Source organism: Aethalodelphis obliquidens, unplaced genomic scaffold, assembly GCF_003676395.1.
Source record: "Aethalodelphis obliquidens isolate GAN/ISIS:26980383/991018 unplaced genomic scaffold, ASM367639v1 scaffold5, whole genome shotgun sequence".
Lineage (NCBI taxonomy): Eukaryota > Metazoa > Chordata > Mammalia > Artiodactyla > Delphinidae > Aethalodelphis > Aethalodelphis obliquidens.
The window spans coordinates 67,646,915-67,674,098 of NW_020837949.1; the positions used below are offsets into that span (position 1 = coordinate 67,646,915).

Genomic DNA, 27,184 nt, shown 5'->3' on the forward strand with positions numbered 1-27,184 from the left:
TAGTATCACTAACAAAAAATGGAAGAGCAAAGTTTTTTCTAAGTTATCTGACTAATGTATTTTGATTAAACACTTTCACATGCTGATTGTAAACCACTCATGTGTCTCACATTGAGACTTCTTTCTGTGAGTGACACCTCAGTGATTTATAATTGACACTTTAGGAGAACAAAGTGGAAGGAATATATTCCTCTGGTTGCCTTAACTCTAGGCACATGGACAATAACAATGTTGCTGAACATGGATAACACTCTCTGTGCACAGCTATTATCAGTTTTTGGCACAAGGATTCTCAGAGAGCCTTGTTAAAGACTTGCTTTCAATTTATATCATAGATACTGGGATTAGTATTTCAATATCCAGTGTTCTCCCAGTCACAGATTTGTTTCAGAGCCCACTCCAATGACCTGACTCCATTTCCACTGGCCTGGAACCCTTCTAAGCTCCATCATCACCATTAAGAAAGCTTATCTGGAAAAATGGACTTATAGCAAGCAAACTTTTAAAATCTGTTTTGATTATTCATTTGTTTGGAGTGACTCTAGGTTGAAAAGGGTGAAGTGGTGATTATATGCAGGTGCAATTAAATTCTCGCAAAGCACGATTAGGATTATTATTGTCCCAGGCCTATCTTTTATGTTCTCACACATCATGTACTGAAAAATCTCATAGAGTCAATACTTCATTTCCCAAAGATTCCTCAGAATCACACTCTTCTTAGTGAATTAATCATATGAATGTAAACCAATAGTATCTATTTAATCTGTTTTTCAAAAATTACATAGCCAGTATGAAACCTTAAACATTGAAGTAACTTTAGAAATCAACTTCATTCCCTTGACTTTACAGATGGTGAAACTGAGAACTAAGTGACTTTCCTCATGTTGTTAATTCATAACATCCATGTGTCTGGAACCTGATGCCAGTTTTTTTCTCCATCTCATCACAGTATTTTAAACACTTGTACAAAGCTAGGCTGAGCCAGTATCAGACACTGTCATAAACAAACACAATTTAAAAGAGGTAGTATCCTCTTGGGCTGTACACTAGATCAAATTCCTTACAAGTATTGAATTTTGGTAGGAATAATATAAAACACAGCATAAGCTGTGTTGAAAATCCATATTAGCTTTTAATCTGTATCAGCTGATTCCCTGATCCATTATGTAAGCGTGAAGAGAAGATAATACCAGTTAAACAGCAAACTTAGGAGTCACAAGTAAGGGTGTCAGGTGGTAATTCTCCATCAGCTAGATCCTTTTCTCTGAGATTGCATGTCCAAATGGTTATTAGCGGGTTTGCAACTATCAATGGGCTTAATACCAAACAGACAGATTTTGCTCTTAGTTCTGAACATATTTAGAAAACACACGGGATGTTTCATCTCAGAGAAAAGGAATGAACAAATTAGTCAGCTTTTCCTTTCTGTAACAAGTTGATCACAAGGAAGTAACTTTTAGAATGTTCTTAAAGGCTGCATATCGCTTTTTTTGTTTTACTCAGTAAAAGGAAGTTTGGCTCACCAATAACATGCAGAGCATATGGAGGACCTTGAGAAGGATAAATAAGGCATTATTTTTGAAAGATGGTAATTAAGTTGTTCAGTCTTGTTTCTTTTGGTTTATGTTGTTGTTGGTATGCTACTTTACCCAGCAAACTATTAGGTAATATATGTCTTTTTGACCTTTATTACATTGTGGCATACATGTGACATTAGGTATTTTAAGCAACTGAGTTTTTCAGCCTACTTAAAGTTATTCCATGAATATAATAAAATTGTATGATATATTAGGTACACTTGATAATACAGTAATTTATTCATTTAGTTTTACTAACTAATATACTTCAATCTAGAAACCAGACTAACTGGTAGGCAGATGTCTGCACATGTGGTAAGAGTTCTCATAAAAATGCAAATTTAAACTTATCTCTGTTGACGTTAAATATGAAGATACTACCAGAGAAACAGACACAAAATTCCTTTTACATACCTCTCCACCATTATATAAGTAGAAATTGCAATACTTTAAGAGGAAATAACAGGTGCTTAAAGTTCCATTTGACTACAGAAGTAATAGGTAGTTCTGGGAACTAAAATTCTGTTTTTTTTTTTTTTTTTTTTTTTTTTGCGGTACGTGGGCCTCTGACTGGTGTGGCCTCTCCCGTTGCGGAGCACAGGCTCCGGACGCGCAGGCTCAGCGGCCATGGCTCACGGGCCTAGCCGCTCCGCGGCATGTGGGATCTTCCCAGACCGGGGCACGAACCCGTGTCCCCTGCATCGGCAGGCGGACCCTCAACCACTGTGCCACCAGGGAAGCCCTAAAATTCTGTTTTTAATGGTGATCCTCTGAGAAGAAAACTTGGTAATATTTCTTGAAGGCATGAGTGAAAATTTCAGTGCTAAAAATGTACTGTTGAAATTTTCTCTGCTTTTTGGCCAGCAGGAGAAACAGAAGCAGACTTCCAGGAAGCATGTCATGTACTTAAGGAAAGAAACGGACATGTGCCCAGTGATAATTTGAATACCTGTGTTACTTTGCCTTTTAATTTGGCTTTAGGAAAATCATGTCATTTTCATGCTACAATAGCTGATGTGCTTTAGTTGGATACAAAATATAAAAAGAAGCTTATAGCATCTTATCAAATGAGCATTAATAAAAGCTTACCAAATAACTATGGTTAAAAAGGAAAAAAAATTCTTATTATAGTTTTTATTAAATAACATATACACATATAGCTAGAGAGAAAAAGAGTAGGCAAACGTATTACACAGTATTAATTCACATTATTTTCAGAAAATGGGTTTTGACTTCCCTTAACCTTGACTATCTTTAGTTGTCAAGCAATTAATATGACAGAAGAAATAACAGATGTTCTTTTACCATTAACCTTCAGAAAGGAGATCCTCATTTCCAGAATTTATAACCATTTGACACAATCTATTAAAGCAATGGAAAGATTCCCCCAATCAGAGATCTCCAGTTTGCTCACTGCAGATAAAATAAATATATAATCCAAATTTAACTTCATTTTCAAAGGCATATGAGACAGTCTCCTAACGTGTCTTGCCTATTTTTAAAATTTTTATGACGGTAAATAAACCCTGGAAAATTCCTTCTTAGATTTTACCACCTGAAACTGCAGCTGTTGGCTGCCACTATCAAAGCCTCACAACTCCAAACTCACGTGCAAACCTCATCAAGGGCAGACATTTCTAATTGATTCCAGAAGTATTTCTTTTGCTGAGATCAGGGGGCAAAGGAAGAATAATGAGCAGCTTTTTAGAGGGAATTGGGGGTTAGGGTGTTGAGGGGAGGGGAAGGGGAGCTTTTAAAATCTTGGGTTTGGCCAGAAATGCATAGCAATTTTACGGTCAATTGGTGAGAGCATCTGGAACCAGGCATTCTGGCCTCATAGTTGATGGTAGTGAAACCAGCTTACAGGCAACAGCAAGCCCATAATGAGTCCCTGTCATGTACTAGTGGAAACCATGCTGACATTCTGCCAAGTATCCCTGCACCTTTTTCTCAGGGTCAGGATTCCCCTTAGAGCCCTCATCTACTGTGTGAAATCCTGTCCACCCATGGATCTTAACTTATTTTAGCCATTCTTAAAGGCAATGCAAAAAGAAAGACTAAAAATTAGAACTTGTGTATGTTTCATTCCTTGCATGAAGACAAGGCTTTATATCACAAGGCTGTGTTTGCTTTCATTTGGGGGATATATTTCAAACGCAGTGGGCCATCTTGTTAGTGTATACGGAGAGTGTTGGATGCTCAGGTCATAAATCACAGCACAGCTCGTGGCACACTCAGACTAGAGAAGGCAAAATTTGAGGCTCTTTGTTATTTCAAATGTAAAACAGGTGATTATAAAAAGGGACAGGAGTTCTTTTTTTTTTAAATGCCAAGTCGAAAACCAAGGTGATGTGGAAATAATTTCTTATGAGTAAATGATGTTTACCTTAAGCTGCTGCTCGTAATTCACTATGCTGACATTGGTAGATTATACCCACAAATAAGTCAGGTAAAAGGACAGCCATGAAAAATGTAGAGTGATGTGAGTCAACAGGATGGAAACTGGTTCAGTGGTTAGGAAGGGGCGATGCAGAACGCTAGACTTCTAACATTCCTAAATTTTTGTTTTTATCTAAGCAATATAATTAAGAGAGATGGTATCCATTTTAGAAATCACTCAAAATTCCAAAGTTTGTGATATCGAAATAAATTCAACATGTTTTCTCTTCTAGTTAATCTCTGGGCAAGTAATCACTTCCTGTTTTCAAACAAGAGAAGTGAAACAAGCAAAAAGCAAAAGCAAGGAAACAAAAACTAAACAAAAAGAGAGGCATTTAAAATATTTTTTAAAAACAATATATTTTGATGTAAAATTTTCATAAAATACCTATGCTTTGATGATTTGAGTATAAGTTAACAGAAATATGTAAAATTAGTGTTCCTCATAATTCATATAGTATTAAAATGTGGGGAAAAGTGCTTGATGGTGAAAATTTCCTTGAAGATAAAGTATTTGCAAAAGCAACCATATTTTGTAGATGCCCAGGCTAGTACTTTTCAAATAAAAGCCTACAGGAGAAGGGACAGCTGGGTAAAAATATAAGATATATTTATATCTCTTAATTTTTAACCATCTTAATAGGAAAATATAATACACAGAAAATGATCAGGGATTAATATTTTCTTGTATGTAGATTCAAAATTTATTTTAAAAATCTCATACTAGGGCCAGTAAATTTCAGGAATTTTAACGTGATCATCTACAATCCACTGTGTCAAATGTAGTCTCTCTGTGCTATCGTAAAACAAAAAAAGCAGTACTATATTCTAATATTGTTTTATTTTGGTTACCAAGTATTTTGTTGCTCATAGAAAGAAAAAGTAATTATTTCTAGAAAAAACACAGGCAGTGGAGAGGAGTTTTTAAAAAGGAGCCTTATATAAATCACCCCAATCGTTTATTTTCACTTGCTACTAATCCTGCTCCACATTCAATGCATTACTTATGTTCTATCCACTCTTATAGAACAGTATATGAATGGACATGAGAAATACATGTGCACTGTCAATGAGTTTACACACATAAAGCTCTCTGCACAGGACCTGGAACAGAGTATTTGCTGTTTGTATGTGCTATACATTGAAAATTTTATATCTTTAGATAATAAAAATGCAAGGAATATAAGGGAGAGTGAAAGAATAAAAACATTTTAAAAGAAAGTGGCAATGATACTTAAATTGAATTAGAGGTGAAGGCAGAAGAGTGAAAAACTTTCTTATATGAACACACAAAAAAATCTAAAGGAAATTTGCTAATAACCTCAATGCTTGTGTATTTTATACTATTCCATGAATGTTGCATATTTTCCTAAAAATAAATATCTCTTATGTCCTATAAAACATATACTCTAATATGTCACATGCAGGTTATTTTCAAATTTCTTAATTTAAAGAGTACAAAAGGGATTACATTCTGGAACCGTGATCTGGCTGGTGAAGTGGCTTATAGTCACCTATTGGATAAATAGCTAATGAACAGGAAATAATGGCTAATATTTGGGTTGTTTAATAGAAGACTCATATATTCTCTGTAACGTAGCATTATGGACATAGGAGCATTTCAGTATTTTAGCAGTTTTGATATAATGTAAAGATTCTGAAGTAACTTTGAGTACTTTCTCCTAAAAAAGGATAGGGGAAATTCTGATCTATGTATTTAAAATTCAAACAGCCCATAAACCTTGCTAAAGAAGTCAGGCTTGTGGAATTAAACTTCATATTATATGTTAGCTTTTTATTTTTGCATAATTATAGACTAGATTCATAACCCTGTCCAAGATTCATATAGGTTTATACTGGTAGTTACAGGAAAAACTGTAGCTGGATATATTTAGCACTCTGTATATAAGAAAAAGTATATGTTTATCAGAATTCATAATAACGAATGGTAGTATCATGTTTATGTGTGGAGGCAGTATACTATTATATGGCATTACTCTGTGGAAATAAAACCTATCTGAGTTCAATCCAGGGGCAATGAGACAAACTACAAGCTGAGGAAAGATACTTTTAACAAATATAAATGACGAAGGAATGGTATCGTACACAGAATTTCTAAAAAGCAAAAGAACTAAATAACAACCAAATAGAAAAAATGGGTAAATGATATGCAAGTGCATATCACTGGAAAAGAAACATAAATAACCAATGAAGATGAAATAATGATCATCTTCAGTAATAAACAAGAAGATGGTAATTAGGAATACAATGAGATATCATTTAATCCCCCAGATGAACAAAAGTTAAGAAACCTGACAATTCTGACTTTGGGGAGGGAATTTATACTCTTTTAGTGGTAAATTTTACAATAACTTTGGAAAACAAATTAGCGTTCTCTTAGGAATATAAACGGGCCACATCCTACAATCCAACAATTCCACATCTACTTGTATAACCCCAGAGAAACTACATATATGCCATGTGCACTACAAGACCTGTGCACGAATTTTCATTGCAGCATTGTGAAAGTAAAAGCTAGAAACAAAGATTAGAGAATAGATATTGGATACAGTCATACAATGTACATAAAGTACAAATACATGCAATAAAAAGGCTATATTTTAGAAACAAAACGTTCAGTAAATTAAAGGAAATTGCAGGAAACTATACATATATGATATTTTGTTTTACTCAAAGTTTTTAAATAAATCAAATATTGCTTAGTGATAAATTTAAGAATATATGAAAAAATTAGAATTTGTTTAGAAAAAGCATGACAATGATAAACACAAAGTACAAAACAATGGTAGTATCTGTGGGAGTGTGATATAGAGTAGGATCACCCAGGTAGCACATCACAGTGTTAACAATACTTCACTGGTATTGTAATATTTATTTTTAAGGTGGGTGGTTTTCATTCTGTCTTTTAAAAACTATTTTATATAATTTAATGTATAATAAATACTATAATGGAAAAATTATGAGTTGATATGAAGAAAGTATTATTTAAAACATATAGGTACTTTTCATAAATGCAAACTTTGTACGGTTGATAAAAATATTTGAGGTTTGAATAATATTGAAATAGATTAGTCAAAACTGCTCTATATTGAATATCATAAGTCAGTGTGTGTGTGTGTGTGTGTGTGTGCGCGCGCGTGTGTGCGTGCCTGCGCGTGTTATTTTTCCACATAAATCCATAAGTATGTTTATGGCAGACTAGCATATATTTCATGAAAAAAAGTTGGGTGCAGTCTATTCTCCACATTCATAATGAGGACAGATGTACAGTTGAAATGAACCAACTAAGATGGCTTCAGGCAAATATGTCTACATCCTGTGATATACTAATCATCATTGTGAGATGAACGTAAATAATTATAAAACCCAAATGTGGTAGATTAGATAATGGCCATAAATTCATCATACCCTTTTATAATTGCCTGCTCTTCTAATCAAGAGATGGAGTCTATCTTTCTACTCCTTGAACAATGGCTGGCCTGGTGATGTTCTTTGACCAATGGAATATGGAAGAAATGACACTTTTTGAGTTCCAGAGCCTAGGCTTCAAGAAGTGTGGCAAATTCAGTTGTCATGATCCTGAAATTGCCAGGTTAAAAACCTGGTCTGGTCCACTGGAAAGAGGTCTTGTGGAGTGAAAATAAAGGTGTTCCCATCAACAGCCAAAATGGACATCCCCTCATGTGACCCTTGTGTACATTCAGCCCAGCTGACCCTTAAGCTGAATACAGCCTGATGCGTGAGACTACATTAAAACAGCGGTAGAAACACCACAGAATTGTGAGAAATAATAAATCTTCATTATTTTAAGACATTAAATTTGGGGTTGATTTGTTTTGTAGGAACAGATAACTTAAACAGCAAAGAAGGTTGAATTTTACTAAAAAGAAGAAAGGAAGACTCCATGAAACATGATGCTGCTAAGAACTGCTAAACCTCCCTTCACTTCCTGACACACGCATTTTGATCAACCCTTTGGATAACAAGGGACATCTGAATATGCATGCCTTGTTATTTGAAGTATTCAATATTTAATTCAGCATTCTATGTAAGGTGAAAATTCCAACAACTTGCTCTCTCCCATTTGGGTGATTATAGCTGTGGAGGAGGTGCTGTCAGTGTTCACTCAACATTTACTGAATCAACAAATAAATGCTGAAGTCTTTACCATATTCTATTGGCTAGAAGCATTCACAAGTCTCACCCACATTATGGGGGAAGGGATTATATAGGCTGACAGGTCATAAACAGCAGAGGCAGGGATTATGGGGTCACTCAAGGTTCTGTCTGCCACAGTTGGAGAGAGTACGGACAATAATTCAGACAAATACTTATATACATATAAATACTAAGGGGAAAATTAAATCAGGGGTGGATGAGGCAAAATTAGAAAATAACAACAACAACAAAAGTGGTACCCAAGGAAGGCTGGTGGCATTTCAGGTAAGACCTGATATGAGGGCAAAAGTCCTGTGGATTCCTGGGAAAGAGCAGGCAAAGGTAAAATCAAGAGCAAAGGTACTGAGGCAGGGTATACTGAGCATGTTTCTAGAACACTGCACATGCCTGGAACTAAACAAGCAAGAAGGAAAGGAGTAGAAAATGTGGTCAGGGCACTAAGAGGACATCTACTTTTTCATTTGATAAAAGTAGAGTATCCTGGATGAGCCTGGCTGAATCACGTAAAAATCCTTCAAAGAGGCCCTGAGCCCTTCCTGAAGCAAGAGTTTCTCTTTGGGGTTTGATGAAGTAGACGGCCGTGCAGAGGAAGCCCACATGGCAGGGACCTGCGGGCGGCCTCTGGGACCTCAGGGCAGCCTCCAGTCAAAAGCCACAGAAAGTGGGGCCCTAAGTCATACAGCTGCAAGGAAATGAATTCTGTCAACAACCTGAGTGAGCTTGGAAGTGGATTTTTCCATAGATAAGCCTCCAGATGAGAACACAATCTAGTGGACACCTGAAATGCAGCCTTTTGAGATCCCGAGCAGAGAGCATAGAATGAAACTGTGTCTGACTTCCTGACCCATGGAAACTGTTAGACAGTAAATGTGTGTTGTTTTAAGCCACTAAATTTATGGTAAGTTTTTTACAGCAATCAAAAATTAATACACTGATTAAAATCGAGCTCACAAAGGGAAGGCTTTTGCTATGTTTTTGCTGGATCAGGCGTTCAGTAAGTGTTGAATAAACGTTTCCTTTTGCCACTTAGAGCATTAGGCAGGCTGGTTCTGTCTTCTGTGAGCATGTGTTTACCTCCTATTAGGATCCACTCCTTGGGCTGTTGTCACTAGTTTCATCTCATCACTCAAACAGTCCATGGCCACCCCTGCTTCCAGACCTTTCACTGTAATCTCCCTTCAGTCAAGTGCTCTCCACCTTCCCCTCTGCTTGTTCAAATTCTACTCCCCTCTTGTGCACATCTTCAGCAGACATAAGTTGGTTCACCATTTAACAGTGATGTGTTTCCATTTTAATGATTCAAGCAAAAACTGTAAGAATTTAGGGTTTTTTCTGAGGTCTAAATTTATAGACATTGCATGTTCTTTAGGAATCAACTAATAAGCAGTTATTCTCAGGTTTTTGTTTTCATTGCTTTTAATGCCCTAGTTCTCAAAACACTGTTTTAAATGTGTGTATGTAGTTTGTGTATGTAGTGTGTGTGTGAATATGGCATAGATAAGTGGATATAATTATTACTTACATGCCAGATATTATGGTAGGTTCTACAGACTATCGTCTTTACTCCTTTGAATATAAAAACAACTTCCATAAGTTTTTTATTCTCCTTTTTGTTGAGGGAACGAAGGTGTGGTTATTTTAGATAATCCCTCAAGGCCATACAACCAATTGGCAGAGCTGGAAATGGCACTTAGATTTGTGTGACTTCAAAGCCAATGCTTTTTCCAGTACCCTAAACTATCTCCTCAATTAAATAAAAAGTTATGTGAAACAAAATATATATAGTATCAAAATATATGCAAACAAGTATTTCCCGTTATCTTATATACCTATATACTTATCAAAATATTTATTCATCTTTGACCTTGCTATCTTTTCTTTAAGTGTCTTTCAGGTTAGACACGTTTAAAGCTACTGATGCAAGTTAAATCAATCACAAATTCATAGGTGATCTTAGAAAAAACAAATTGTACCTGAGCCAGCAGAAAAAAAAGTATGTGTTGCTTATGTGAGTGAGAAATGAGTGAATGAAACAGTGAGGTGATTGGTTTTCTGTCAAATTTCTTATACATAAAACAGCAAGTTTTTTAAAAAGTATGTGAGTCAGTCAAGATATTGATTGATCTATCCAAAAAGAAATGTACAAGGGCATGGACTAATCATTTCATGCACTAGATAGACAACTATGCTCTTGTATACCAGTAAATTTTATTTATAAATAGCAAGAGCACCACACCCTTACTTAATGCTCTCGTGGATCCAAGCTAAAGGGAATAAAACTTCCAAATGGAAGTCACAGGATCAGATTCAAATTATACCTTGTATTTCTAACTCAGAATTGTAACTACCTAAGAGCTCTTTTATAATCTAAGTGAAAAATAATTTAAGGTCAATTTTCCAGTCTGTGTGTGCTTGTGTGTATGTGTTTTTAGCTGAACAGGTGTGATCAGCAGTACGCTTGTTTAACGTAGGACTGTTGTCATGCACACCTATGGAATTTGGCTTACATGATAAAGCAATATAACAGACAATCTCCAACCAGCCTTCGAGATAAACAGAGAAGAGTCGTCGGGCTACAAGCTGATGTTGGCAATACATACAACATTGATTTATAAAGAAAAGAGGATTAATTGCTTCAATGTCTCTGATTCTAATGATAGATTCAAAGAAAAATGATGAGAACACTGTATCCTTGTAGAATAATCACTCCTAGTCAGTCAGTCCTAATTCATATTGAATGGAGTCACTGAGGCCATTCATTAGGTTTCTGTACAACTTGTGGGGTGCAAAGAACAGTTTTAGTAAAACTTTGATAAATGGCAAAGATTTACATAAAGTTCTAAGAAATAAAAATGTTAGGAAAACACAAATTTGAAATTCACAATTAGAAAACAAGATTTGGTAACTGGTTTTAATTTTTAAATTTTTGAACTTTAAAAAGAAGTGGAAAAAAGCCTATTTCACAGGTAAAAATGTTGATAATAAAATACTTGCCCAGTCTTTACCACATAGTTATTGACCTCTGGTCAGAGAAGACTTATTCAGGTTTAACCTCGGAAATTCAGTGGCTAATAATAATAATATTTTAATAATGATAATAGTAGTACAAATACTTTTTATAACAACAATAATAGCAGTAATAATAGTAATATGAATAATGATAATTAAAATGTATCAAGTGCTTCCTATGTTCTTCCTTTGTGTCATTTAATTTTTCCACCAAGCCACATGGAGTAGACATCATTATTATACCACTTTAAGGAAACGTTTTAGTGGCAAATCACAGGCAATATCTGTTCTTGAAGAATTGGCCATGTGTGTGCCTTTCTGGAAAGAACAGGTAAGCAGCTTGAAAGATTTGGCCATGGTCCTCCCCTCCTTGAATCATAAACCAAAGATAATTCAGAGGTAACTTATTCAAACTATTAGTCTTTTCAGAGCACTTTGCAGCTAAATGGATAAGACCTTTTAGCTCTCCACATTTTTCAAGGTACTTTTGTTACACTGCATCTGCAATTTCATCTAAACCCCTTGAGGTAGGTGAGTACTGCTATCAATACATGGAAGAAAACATTGCTTAGTGATCAAGAGCTATGGTGTCAGACTGCCTTTGCTGTATCCTGACTTGTTTGCATATTACCTATGTGAATTCAAACAAGTGATTCAACCTGTTACTCAGTTTTCCATTATGAAAATAAGAATACTAATCACATCATAAGTTTGATATGAAGACTAAACGAAATAATGCAGGTAAGTCTTTTAGAACATAGTATGAGCTCTATGCATATTAGCTCTCGTTAAACCTATTTTACAGGTGAACGACCTGAGGCAGAGTCCAATGTCCAAAAAAGTGAGTGTCAGGCTAAGAATCCATTACCATAACATTAAGTTCAACATTGTTTCTCCTTCCCAACCCCATGTCAGTAGTTCCCAAACTTGACTTTTGGATCTCGTGGCAAGCCAAAAAATTATTTCAAGGGACCCTTAAGCTCATATAAAATAATAATAATAGCACCTAACATTTATTAAGCATGTACTATGTGTTAAGCACTGTACTAAATCTCTTACATAGATTATCTCATTTAATTCTCAAAACCCTATTTGATAGACATTATTAGTTTATTCCTTTACAGATGAGGAAGTTAAGGCCAAGAATATTTAAGTGATCAAATAACTGCCCAAGGACACACCGAAAGTAAGTTCCTGATCCAGGAATCAAATTCAGACAATATGGCTTCAAAGCTCAAGTCCTAACATTCGCTTTCACCTACTGACTAATTTAAGTAAACAGATAGCATTTCACCCCTAGAGTTCATCACCCTCAAAAGCTGGACACACTACACTGCCCTTCACTATCCCACCACCACAAACCCCAGTGTTTTTTGTAACTATTCCTTTTCACGTTTGCAACATGGACAACTTAAAGAACCTACATTCTCTCTTTGTTCTGGAGCATTTAAGATAAACTACCACAATATACCCAAGAGTAGGTTCATTAAATGGAATTACTCTCCTTCATGCCTCCAGTTAGAAGGCCTTCCCTCATATAAAATGTGATAATGCTATGTTTTTTTTTATTTTTAAGGGGTTTTTTTTGCATTTATATTACTAAACTTCATTAAACATGTACAATTTATGCTTCTTTATTTTGATTTTAGGTTGTAACCTCAAGAAACAAAATACATGTAGACATACTAACTTTATTTAATGCCTATTTAAATATATATGTTAGATTAGATGATATCCAAGATCCTGGTACTAAGATTTAATACTTCATTTTTTTTAATTTAGATTTTTTAAAAATTGGAAATATATTTACATGGTTCAGAAATTTTAAGGTACCAAAAAATATTAACTTAATGAAGAATCTTCCCCCTATTCTTTTCTTCTAGTCACACAATTCACTTTCCCACAGGCAACCACGTGTAAGGATCTTGTTTATATTTCTGTATACATTTACATACATGTAAAAATATTTGTACATTTATATGCATATAACTCCCCTTCTTCATTTTTATACTTATATGCCTTGTATGGTAGCATACTTCACAGATTCTCCTGTTTCAAGTTTTATTCTTTCTTTCTCTTTCTCTCTTTTCCCCTCTCTCTCTCTCTCTGTTTAATATATACACACATGATGCAGCAAGATCAAATATATATGTATTTTTTATAAATGCTCCATACTGGTATTAAAAACTTTGCTCTTTCCATTGGTAAATGCATATTCTACTTTGTGAGTGAACCACAAAATTTAAGCAGTTCCCTATTAATGGCTATTAGGTTGTTTTCAGTCATTCCATTACAAATGACTAACTTCGCATATACATCAGTTTGCACACGTGTGAGCGTATCATTTGTGTAGCACAAATTCCTTGGAGTGGAATGCTGCGTCAAAGGGTATGAGTATCTGTAATTTGCTAAGTATCACTGAATTGTCTTCCAAAGCGTCTGTCCCAACTTATAATTATTACACAATTATGAAAGTGTCTCTTTCAGTTTTCCATTAACACTGGAGAGAATATTAGCATCTATGTTTCATGCTTAAATAAGGTTACACAATGCACATTCCGAGGATGTTGGCGGGTTGCTCAGCACCAAAGTTAAACAATATAACCCTTGATTTAAAAGAATAAAACCATGTCCATTAAAACAATAGTGATGAGAATTATGTTTTTTAACAGTTATCTAAGATTCAAAATCATAAATATGAATGCAAAAGTTCAGTGTTCTTGGAAGATAAGTTTTAATCCTAACAGGTCAAATTAAACATATTTTTCAGTTGTAGAAGAATCTCAATTACATTAATGATTTTATTTCTATAGAATTATTAACTCTCGTAAGTAATTAACAAAACATCCTAGTCACAATTTTCACTTTAACAGCCTAAAACGAAAAATCTCAAATGGCAGAGACTCTGCCAAGAACTTTTTGTAAAGTCACTTCTACCACTTGTTGAGAAACAACTACATGGCCTCCTTTCTTTATAAACATCATGCAATGCAATTTGTCCAACCACTTTATGAAGGTTAATAGTATCAATCCAAATTTAGAGACCAAAAAACTGAGACTCAACAATATTAACTAGCTCAAGGTGACAAAACAAATAAGTACTGGCAAGTAAGTGAATGGGTAAAAATTTCCCACAAATACTAGTCACAAAATAAATAGACAAAAACATTGTTGAATGAATGAATTAAATATGCAACAGATGTTTAATCCTGCTATAGCTACCTAAAGCAAATATCTTACCTCAAAAGCAAATGACAAAGAAGGGATGAAAGACTTCAGATGACCCAATCTACACAGCATTAGGAACACCAAGCAACGGAAAGTTTCCAGAACAGCTGCCTTAGGTCTGAAATAAAATGTCATTTACATGCATTAGCTTTATTTTGTTTTGTTTTGTTTTGTTTTGTTTGCGGTACGCGGGCCTCACTGTTGTGGCCTTTCCCGTTGCGGAGCACAGACTCCGGACGCGCAGGCTCAGCGGCCATGGCTCACGGGCCCAGCCGTTCCGCGGCATGTGGGATCTTCCCGGACCAGGGCACGAACCCGCGTCCCCTGCATCGGCAGGCGGACTCTCAACCACTGCGCCACCAAGGAAACCCTACTATGCCATTTTACATAAGGGACTTGAGCATCTGCAGATTTTGGTATGGGGGTGGGCAGGGCTAGGTCCTGGAACCAATCTCTTGCCAATACCGAGAGACAACTATATATACACTTAGGTGTATATTCTGAACTGTTCAATAGCAAAGGAAAAATAAATAATTTTTAGGTTTTATTACATTCTCAGAGTTATACTCTATGTTTTGCTGACTTAATCACTATATCTTATAAGTTTTCTTAATATACTTGAAAAACCTAAATTTCACTTAAAGGACTTAGATTTAAAATGGACCTTTGATTTAAAACCAGACAAACCACTACTCTGTCTCATTTAAAATGAAGGTGTGAATTTGTAGTTTCAACTTTATTTTTTTAATAACAAACATTTGCTGAATTTCAAAATTTCACATATATTTTTAAAACCACATTATAAAGTTACATAAAATGAAAGAATTTCATTTCTTACTTTTGGTCCAGAAGAAATCCAATGGAGGTCAAAGTCAGGATAATGAAGCAAGCCCTCAGAAGGAGAGTGACCTGTGATAGTACCTGTCAAACAAACACAGAGACCAATGGATCTTTAGATGAGTCATCCAAAGGAGCATCAGAATTTAAAGCTGACAATAACAGACTCAATTTTATTTTGTTATACCATTTGTTACTGACATTTTTCAAGAAGGTTGAATATGCAGAGAACATTTTGGTTTTCCTAATGTCATTTAGTTATCTTGTTGGACACTTGGAGAATGAATTAGACAATTCTAATGATGTTTTGCTTAAAGTGTTCTTTCTAATAATTCTCCTTTGATGTTTTGGCTTTCGTAATTCTTTGAAACACGCCTCCACATATGGAGAAATCACTTACATTTTTATGAACAAATATCACATTTCAATGGTTATTTTTAATATCACCAATTCTTCGTGGTTTCAAACCCAAAGGTGTCTTTAATAAAGAAAATATTTAAAGGAGAATGTGTTATGAGTGCAAACACATACATGAAAGAAATTATGCACATCCACTCACATTTTTATTTGATGAAATCTGTATGTTCCTCTGTACATGTCAAGGGTCCTTTTTTGAATTAGTAGCAAAAACCACATATTTCTTTGTTATAATTATAAATTAATTATGCATTTTGTTTACATGTAAAAATTTAATAATAATATTTATTGAGCATCTACTATTTTATAGCTTCCATGCTATGTGTTTCACACATGCTAATTCTTTTCATATTCCCAACAAACTTGCAGAGTAGGTATCATCATATATGCTTCATATGTGAAAAAACAAAGCTGGAATCAAAAGATGAAGTAACTTTTCCAACATCACACAGAAATAAATGATGCCTCTGAAATTCGAAACAGACCTACCTGACCCTTAAGTGTGACAATGGTAGAACACATATGAGCAACAAACTTAAAGGGGGCAGAAGCAGAGATCTATACTGAAGTTACATAGCTCATGTTAGGGCCAGATGGTTACCACTTCAGATTGAGAGTGGATCAGTAAAAGCAAGGAGTTAGACGCACAGCCAATGGACGATTTCCCTACTCACTGATGGTATTTATGTTTCACCTTTATGAGAACACCGAAGGTTGTTTTATGTTGGCTAAAATAGTGATTGAACACTCTCTCTTTTTTCTTTTTCCTGAAATAACTAGAGGTAATTTCAAGTCATTACTAACTAATATACACACCTACAACTAAGTAGCATCTGTCCAAAGTTATAAACAAATGTTTGTTACCAATTGCAATTGCTGCTCACATCCAATATCTCAGTTCCGTATCATCTTCTAAATCAGCGCTGTCTCTCATGGCCAACTTTTTACACCTCCCTAGTTACTTTCTAAATGCCTACAATGGCACCCAGAATTGCCAAGGGGCTTTAACCCTCCAGGACAATAGTTTAGTAGAAGAGTATTGTTGAGTGGTCAAAAAACTGAATAAAAAGTGTCAGAATGTTTAGGAATATGGAGACAGTGCTGGATATCAGATATAGGATAAGGAGTTCAGTGAACTCCAGAACGTTTGAATGGAGAGCAGGAGAGTACTATTTGGGTATGTGGAATTCCATGGTGGCTGCTTTGGGACAGTAAAGCAGAAAAACAAAAACAAAAACAAAACAAAACAAAAAACACACCAGAAAAATATTTTCTTGGTGGTAGAGGTAACCAGGTGTGCTTGAGTAGATTAATGTTTGCTTAGGGGAACTATTTTGTCTCTAAAGAAAAATGCTTCTTACACCATTATTGCTTCTTTTTGATCTTTTAGGGAAAAATTAATATGGAAGGGAGAAATGATTTGTGCCCCAAACCTATAGCATGATTTTAAATGCTCTATAAGAATGCAGCGCTTGAAATTATTTGAACCTATTAGCCATGTAACCAGTCAAATTGTTCAGCATTTCTAAGCCTCTCTTATGTGTTCAGTACATCTGAAATAAAATATGAGTTTGGCAAATACTATAATAAAGTACTTAGAAGAGTGCTTGGCATAAAGTAAGAAGTCAATCCGTGATATGATGATTATCATTGTTATTATATTCAGGCTATACTAATTTTCTAAATGGCTCTTAGGCTAATCTTAATTAATTACAATAAGTTAAGGAAGCACAAATAAAAGGTTTATTAGCTCTTTCAAATATCATAGGAAATTCAGAGACAGGACAAAATATATTTTTTGTTTTGGTTAGGGAATTTATGATACCTGGACAGAAAAGAATAAAGAACTCCTCTCTCCACAAATTGCTTCCTGGCTAATGGTGTCTGAGTGAAAACCAACTTAATACAGCTATCTGGCTGCCTAGTGAAGCTTCTACTTGGCTATTACACATCTGAAACTTAGCCTGCCTAAAACCCTGTATTTGATTTCCTTCTCCACACCACACGCTCCCCATTTCTCTTCGTTTTAGGGATGGTACCCACAGTTTTTCATTTGCTCAAGCCCAAAACCCATAACTCATCCTTGACTCTTTCTCTCACTGTCTACTTCTAATACATCAGCACTATATTTGAAATACATCCAGAATAAAGATATTTGCTACAAACAGCACACACAAAAAATACCATGTTTCACCCCCAACATTATCTCTACTATATTAAAATACCCTCCTAACTGGTCTCTCTGATTCTAAATTGTGTGTCCACCTAGCCTGGCTTCCCTCCCCTGGTATGTAGCCAGAGCTATCTCTTTAACACTAAGTCATTAGTTTTAAACTAAGTCATATTATATCATTCTTATGTTCTAAATCCCCCAGGAGCTTGAAATCTCAGTAAGAATAAAGCTCAGAGTCCTTACTCTGGCCTCTACACAACATACCCACTATTATCATATAATTCCTGAATCATTTCTGTCTTTCATTCTTATGTGACATCAGAAATTTTGCTCTTCCTTGAATATGACAAACATCCTTCCCATTCAAATCTGTTTCATCTGTCTCTTAGGCTTGAAATGACTTCCCACAGTGACCCTTATGGTTTATTCCTTCATTCCATTCAGGTAACTACTGCATGCCCTTGTTCATCCTGTATAAAATAGTACTTCTCCACAATGCTCTATAACCTTATTCTGTTGTATTTTCCTCCATACAACTTATCACGCCCATACACTTATACATTTGCTTGTTTGTTCATTCTCTAGCTGTGTTGTCTGTCTTCTCTCACTCCCTAAGAGAGGTTTTATCTTTTTATTCACTATTATATCCCAAGTACCTAGGACACTGCCCAGCACATAGTAGCTAATATGGTTTTTGAATGACTGACTGAATTATTGAATTATTTTACATTTGTGTTTATTATTCATACCTTTAATATAATTCTAATTGGCTTAATAAATAATTTAATATCACAACATTAATATTTATTTTAATATCAGTATTCTAGTCCTTAAAATTAAAATTATTTAATAATTTAATATACTAAATGCTTGTGTTAAATATTTAAAACATTAAATACTTTAATATTTCTATGTTTAATTTCTTAAAGAACAAAACTGTCCTAAAACTGTTTGAGTTTAAAGGAAACTAAGATTACCAGAAGAAGAAATCCAATATTGAACACATGCTTCCTTTAGAGTCCATTTTCCTATGAAACTCTTAAGTTTTTCCATATTACATCCTTTGATAGGCTAATCAGTTGATCTTCTCTGACTTCTGCACATTCATTCCATGAATATGTATTGAGCATTTGCTAGAGCTGTGGTAAATAGGAGTTTAAGAGAGTGAGCAAGAAAGACAAAATCCCTGCCTAGAAATCACACTACTTTAATCCGTGCTGGTAGGACCATAGTCCAGCTACACTAGAGCAAAATGGAGGGAAAAATAGGGCTTCCCTGGTGGCGCAGTGGTTGAGAGTACGCCTGCCGATGCAGGGGACACGGGTTCGTGCCCTGGTCCGGGAAGATCCCACATGCCGCGGAGCAGCTGGGCCCGTGAGCCATGGCCGCTGAGCCTGTGCTCCGCAGCGGGAGAGGCCGTGAGAGGCCCGCGTACCACAAAAAAAAAAAAACAAAGGAGGGAAAAACAGAATAGACTTTATAGACTTTGACCCCTGTAAATACTTAGCCTCCTGTCTTTTAAACAAGATGTGAAATGACATGAAGCTTGTTAATTTTTTATAACAGTACAATTTCATTTTTCATTGGGTTTACTACCATTTTACACCACTCACTGCTAGTATATCTTTCATGTAAGATATTGCTGTCCTAAAGTGCTAAAATGGAATTATTCTAAATTAGGCTTTGAATATATTATAAGTCTTTATCACAAAAAATGAGAAGGTCCATAACTATAAAAAGCTTATGAAGCAAGGAATTAATTTGCCTCCTTTAAAATTATCTTTCAAATCCCAAGCAGTTTGGTAGCTCTTATTTCCATAGGTTTCTCAGTGTGGGAATTGCTGTCCAGATTTTTATGCTTGAAAAAAGCAAACATCCCTGCAACTTTAAGTAGATGAGAAAAAATACTCATGAGGCAACGTTAACTACATAGGAACTCAAAAATTACAATTACATGCTTGATGCAATGTTGCTTAAACAATTAATGAAGGTGTGAGAAGTCCTCCCTTTGCCCACAGGTATATAAAGAAGAAAGCCTTTTTCTTCTCGAATGGGGATATCACCCTCTTACTATTCCACAGAAAAATTCTGGTGATCAACATAATTACCTTTCATGTTTTCCCACCCGACAAATCTCACAAAGGGAAATATCAGACCCATACACTATGCTCTAAAATAATAGTAAGTGTCTGTATGCATTCTTTTTTAAAGAACTTTGTGTATTATCAGAGGTAATTTGATAATATTTTCCATAGTTTTATTATAAGGATTTAGAAATGAAAATGTCTTGATTTTACTGTATCAGGGTTGTGCATTTTTAGGATTTTCGGAAAAGATCTACTAAAGTCATTATTTTGACTCAAAATGTTCACCTTCCCAAACATCTGTAAAATAAGGTCAAAATTTTCCTAATACTTAAGTGTCTGTAACCTCTGATGTGAAGGCAGAAAATCTGGTTTGGGGCACACTTGCTCTGCTACCTCATCGCCCCTGTGACTCTGATGGCTCCTTTTAGATACCTTGTGCTGAAACCTAAGGCTTGAAGATGCTTCCCAGTATTACAACATAGACACAGGAACAGAACTCAAGGTGATATAAAGCAATTTGTAATTCTATATGGATCTCAAGAATCTATATTGAAATAAGATCCTGTTTTTTAAAAAATATATAACAGTATTGACTATATTTTTTTCCAATATTTTCAGAATGTTTGGTTACTGTTGAAGCATACATAAGGAAATATAATTAGAATGAACATTTTCTATAATTTCAAACAAGAAGCAAACTAAATAAATATATCAAAGGTGAAAATATATTGCCTAAAATGTATAACAAATATATAGTTCAGAAGCACTGAATTGGTATGGAATAGTGAGTTTCTACAAAAATGTGTAAGAAATAAAAGCAAAAAATTTTATTTTAAAAACTTTAAGTAACATAACTTGAAGAATAGTTATGTTGTAGTCATATTTCAATCTATGATTCCATTCTGTTAATAATGAATGTGCACCCAACTAAATAGAGAAACAAGGATTGATTTTCCCTCCCACTTGAAAACAAAACAAAACAAAGCAAAACAACATATCTGAAACAATTGTTTTCAAGACCCTGGACACCAGGCAACAAAGGTCAGTGATCCCAGGGAAACGGGATACAAATGACATGACCCCTCGCTATTGCTCCAGGTTACTACCTTGAGAGAGTTTCTATGCTGCCACACAGAGGGAACTCAGAGGGGCCTGGTGGACTCCCTGATTTGAGGAGATGGAGCTGGGATTTGGGAGAAGCCAGGGAGGCTATTATTTGGAAGACAGTACCAAAGAGGAGAGAGCTGCATAGACAGAACTCTATTCATCTGCAGCGGGTGCCCATCAAGTCTCGTATATCAGCTCATACATGTGAGGAGACTATCAAAGGTTAGAAAAGGACTAGAGCTTGCAATGCCCAGAGCTCACAACAGGGCCAGCTAGAGTACAAGTTCCCATCAGCCAGACTGGAGAGCCTCATGATTCACTGGGCATTGGGTAGAGAAATCTGTGCATTGACATATATACAACGGAATATTACTTAGCCATATAAAGGAATGAAATTGAGTTATTTGTAATGAGGTGGATGGACCTAGAGTCTGTCATACAGAGTGAAATAAGTCAGAAAGAGAAAAACAAATACTGTATGCTAATGCACATATATGGAATCTAAAAATTTGGTACTGATGAACCTAGTGGCAGGGGAAGAATAAAGATGCAGATGTAGAGAATGGACTTGAGGACACAGGGGTAAGGGGAAGCTGGGACGAAGTGAGAGTAGCATTGACATATATACACTACCAAATGTAAAATGGATGGCTAGTGGGAAGCTGCTGCATAGCACAGTGAGATCAGCTCAGTGCTTTGTGACCACCTAGAGGGATGGGATAGGGAGGGTGGGAGGGAGGTTCCAGAGGGAGGGGATGTGGGGATATATGTATACTTATAGCTGATTCACTTTGTTGTACAACAGAAACACAACATTGCAAAGCAATTATACTCCAATAAGGATATAAAAAAAAACCTGTGCATTGAGATTTTGAGTTTCCAAAGCTGAATTAAAGTATCTAATTTTTACATATTTTTAATAAGTCAAAATGAGATCTTAATTCAAATTATAAGCAGTTCATGGTTGGTTGTATTTATTATATGATAGCTTTTAAAAGAGCTGCCTGATGCTAAACAAATTTTGAGACAGTACTAATAGTATGAAGATATATTTAACTTCACAGTTAATATTTCATTATTTGATGCAAAAGGCATTTTTAAATGTTCAATTTCCCACTTTATTATATTTCAATATAGTGGACAAAAATAGATTTTTCACAGGAATTCACAGTGATCACTTTTCTAAGTTCCCAAAGTCTATGCTTATTAGACAGGTAGCTTTAGTTAATATCCTTCCTTTACTAATACACATTTATTACATTCATTTCATGGATTTAAATTATAATTGATGCTCAATTTAGCTCACATTTCTTTTTTCATATTACTTCAGTTACCACCTAAGAACTTTAGGAAATTAAATTAAATCCCAGTGGGCTGCACTGGAAGAAAACAGTATGTGCTGAATACTGACTTGAGAGGTTTCACGTAGGACCTAAGTTAGATCTAAATTGTGCAAGCGACACTCTCTGTTATGAGAGTACCACTAAATATATTGATTTTTTCTAAGGGTCTATTAAAACATGTCAATATGAAAGCATTGGTTACAAAATTTTAGTGCCCATAATGTTTTACAGGGTACAGCAACCAGGGGAATTTAAGACTATAAAAACCTGTTTCCAAATTTATATTGGATATTCTCAGATGCCTCATATTGAAATATATCACCAAATAATCTGGGTTAGACATATCTACAGTAACTTTATTATATATTCTATTATAAGACCCTGTTAAATATTCAAACTGTTTTGAGTGTGTCTATTATTGAAAAGGATAGCATTGCCTTTACAGTTTTACTTTGGAAACATGCTAGTGCATCCATATTTCCATTTCAAACCCGTATTCATGATATCACCCCATGAGGTGGACCCTGGCAGCTGAGGAATTGATTTCCCAAGCATTACTAAACTAAAATCAACATAAAATACTGTGGGTCATATAACTAAACTAAACACTATATATTTAAATGTATACATTGCAAGTTTCAGTAAGAAAGAAGTGTGCCTTTTCCACCTTTTTGGTGGCCATCAAATTGCTATTTTGACTCCCAAAGTTATTTATACAGAACTTGCACACATTAAACAAGTAAGTATTTATCTACTCTGGTAAACGCATAAACAGAAAAGGCTGTGGGACTACAGCAGGGTCCGCAATTACACGTCAGCCACAACTTTTCTATGTGATTATTGGCTACAGTGAATCTGGAAAAAAAATATTGCTGTTGGATTTTAATGTCTTCAGATGCTTTTAAACATCCCTGAGACTAGAAAGGCACTATAGAATTCTGCAAATAAGCAACCTTTTTTCCTATTTGTACAGCATGTTTTTAGCAAAGAAAAACATGTGTGGGAAACAAGCAAATGCACTTTTCAAAATTAATTTGTGTCAGGGATGAAGCTGTCTCCAACTCTAATTTTAATTTGAAAAGGATTTCATCACTTGATATTTCTCTTTGTCGACATATCTACATGAGTTTCTCATATAGTTTTTTTACGACAGTGGAAAAATCTTGTGAAAACCATGCTATGAGTTACATATTTTAACATACACCCTGTCTGGCTACATTTTAACCCAAGAAGCACTCACACATGCCTAGACCTTCAAATTCTCTTGGTGAGCTTAATATAAAGGCCTCTACTTCAAAATCAAAATGGGTAAATTTTCATTTTTATTTCTATGAATTAGGTTAATTTACTTTGAGACTGTATTTAGTACAAATAAAAAAAATTCAATAATGCAAACTGTACTCAGTATTGATCAGTATATCAAGAGTTAGATATTTAGATGTAGATGATATAGCTTTTCTTCTGGTGTTATTCAATTATCTAAACTCTATTAATGCAGGCATATTTTAATCATAACTTAGGTGAACAAATTAAAATAACAAAGTAGTTTAACAAAGTAATCAGTGATGGGTTAATTATGTAATACTTGAAGACATGATTATGAGACCTTAGGTTAAGCAATTAATAAGTCTAACCATTATGGTAGTTTGACATCTACTTGTGCACTGCTAAGAGTGATGTAATCCATGCTGCTTTTAAGAAAGATTTGCTCCTGAAAGAAATTCTTGGGTTCAAATTTTGTCTCTTTTGAAGCTAAAGGCAAATGAACCTGCTACAATTTGGAATTGGTGACATTAGTTGTAGTACATGTATGAACCAGCAAATAATAAGCCATTATATATTCTTCCATGATGTTTTCAAAGCATTTCTGGTCACATCATATCCTATTTCTTTTTTTCAGTCCACAAAATGGAAACCAGAATTTAAATCATTGTTTTTTCCTATGATCAGGAATGAGTTTTTCTGTAGTTTAAAAAAAAACATTGTACTTGCGCAGAGAGAACATGTGAACTTGTCTAGTGTCCAAAATTGGAGTCACTATGTGTAGCAATTTGGGGTTATTAATTTTAAATGCTAAAAACACAAATACATATGGACAATACCAATCATTAAAGACTTTAAATAATGTTTAAAATTGAAATGGCTTTCTTCAATATATTATCCAATAGTCTCTGCAGACATCTTGTAAACCTATTTTATTTAGTAGGACACACTGTGACATACACTGCTTTTTGCCCAACCAGAAAATATCCCCTATATCTTCTATACTAATACTATGCTGATTTTGTCCAGGTATAAGAAAGGGATGTACTCAGAGGCAAAGTGAACCCTTTATCCCCAGGGCATGAATTATGCTTGGTATAATTCATTCATGGTTAATTCATGAACTAGTGTTAGTTATTCTTTCAGTGTGGGCATGTGAATCAGTCCTGAGCAATGAGACATGAAAGGACATTTGCTGAGAAATACTCTGGGACTTTTTTCCCCTCCTTCTTAAGTGAAATTTACAAGATGCTCTAGGAGAACTGAACTTGCTGCCTTTGGTCACAGTGTGAGGACATGATGCCTTGAGTTGCTGTAATTATGATGATGAAAGCCCAGAGAACTGTAGAGAAGCCTTTTTGGAAACTCCACATGTTTGAACTGCTGAACTAATCAATCCTGGAAATACTCACCTCTGAATTTTCAGTTATACTTAAGCCACATTTAATTGGATAATCTGTTTCTTAGAACAGAAGATATCTAATGGACACTCATATCATAGATACTTTAAAATGATATCCTACAGGAAGGTTTATTATGTTACTAAACATTTATACGTGTTCAAAGAATATTCTTTGAAAAGAAGTTCAAATCACATAGTATTTAGGAGTGAGAAGGATTCATATAGGTCTAACATTTGTTATTTTTGCCTACTTGAGTCTATTTCCTTTTTTCTAGAAACTATCATCTCAATATGTCTTTCAAGCCTTCCTATCACTGGCCCTGTCCTCCCATTGATAGATTAAATGGTCTGTGATCCAGGCCTGATCACTTTGATGGGTTCAGTGATACCCAGATGAACCCACCCATAACATCAGACTCCAACTTGGAACTTTCACTTCTGGAGTTCCTTGTGTGGAAGTTTTTAAAGCTAGAGCTGCTGGTAACCATCTTGCTATCATGAAGGTTGAGAGCCTGTAGGAGAATCTGCTTTGAGAAATGCATAACTGCAGAAAAGAATGAGAAGATTCCTGATGAAGTTACTTGACTCACTGGATCCAGCACTGCCTAAAGAAGAAAAACCCCAGATTCTTCAGTTATATGAGTTAATAAATTCACTCTAAGTTGAATTTCTGTCATATACAACCAAAGAGTCCTTCTTAATACACTCAGTGACCTATTTTGAGTAGACTTATTTATAGAACTCACTGTGCGAGTCATATGGAATACTTAGAATTGTTCCAATAGAATATACTGTGATTTTTACAATGGTATCTAATTATTAAATATAATTCCATAGGCTTTATATATTAAAATTATTTTTAAAAACTTAGACTAATTTTTCTGTGTATATCATTTATTAACTTCTATTACGGAGCTTTCATGGACAGACTGACATCTTTCAATAGCGCTTACTTAATCTTTGAAAAAGGTAATTCATCTTTTTTGAATTCACTGCCTACTAATCCTATTTGTATTCATCTGCATTTTTTCTAGATTCTTGTATTATCTTAGACTTTTTCACACTATTTTTTATGTCTAAAGATAACTTCTGTTATGTTTTTTAATATCATTGTCTGTTCACACTGTATAATGGATACTTTTTTTGCTCTTTTAATGTACTAATTCTCGCTTTAGTTGTCTTTAAACTGCCAACGAAGTCATTGACTTCCTTATGTCCATTATATTTTTGTGTTCTAGAAGTCTAATTTGATTATTTCTAAATGTGTTTCATCATTGTTTCTTGATTTTCCATAATTTCTAATTTCTTTTTAATTTCAACTTTTGCTTCTTCAAATATATTAAATTTACTTATCTTTTAATTGATTTTATTTTCAAAATCTGTTTTTTTTTTGAGGGTATAATTCTGTCGCTTGTTGTTTCTGTTAATGCTTTGTCATAGTGGCTTTCTCCTAGTGTGTTTCTGTGCTTTTTATCTCTCAGTTCATCATCACTGAGACATTACCTGGGGGGACTATGCTGAGACCTGAGTTTGAGGGGATTGCTTTAAGCATGATTTGAACATGGGTCTTTTAAACATGAGTCCTAATCTGAGACTACACACTTAGTTTAGGTTTATAAATCAATGGTTAGTGTAAATCCTGGATCCATATCTGAGTGAGAGGTGGTTTGTAGTCAAAAATTCTCAGGGAAGGCTTTTTTCTGCCTCCTCAAAGCCAAGTCCAGTATGGGTAAGTTTCCTTTTTACGTTTCTTTTTCTCATCCTCCTCCCCCTCCCCTTGCTGAGAGTATTTCTTTTGCTTTCAGTTGTTTTACTTGAAGTTTTTTAACTGACTTTCCACCCACGTAGGCTCTCAGCTTTGTTTCGAGTCCCTTAAGGTCTTGATCAACAGAGATTTTTCAGTGCCTGGGATAGCTGTCAGGAAGAGCACCTCATTGGATTTGCATTTTCTCAACATTTTTAGCCTCTAAGGAGTACCTCAATTTTTTGCCTACTCATCTATGCAGTGTATTTAAAGGTTTTTCTTAAAAATTACATTTTGTCCAGCAATTTTAGGTGTTTGATATGCCTTAAAAAGAAGTAGGTGTATTTAACCCACCATT

The 27,184-nt window shown here is 34.9% G+C and overlaps 1 protein-coding gene across 1 annotated transcript in view; it reads right to left on the bottom strand.

Moving 5' to 3' along the window:
• The window catches only part of AGMO (alkylglycerol monooxygenase), a 323,204-nt gene that overhangs the window by 135,140 nt on the left and 160,880 nt on the right, over positions 1-27,184 (bottom strand). The window contains exons 11-12 of the mRNA XM_027102575.1: positions 15,292-15,374; positions 14,466-14,571 (exon numbers count right to left, since the gene is read on the bottom strand). Of these exons, the coding sequence (XP_026958376.1) occupies positions 14,466-14,571; positions 15,292-15,374 (189 nt within the window). The remainder of the gene's footprint in view (positions 1-14,465; positions 14,572-15,291; positions 15,375-27,184) is intronic.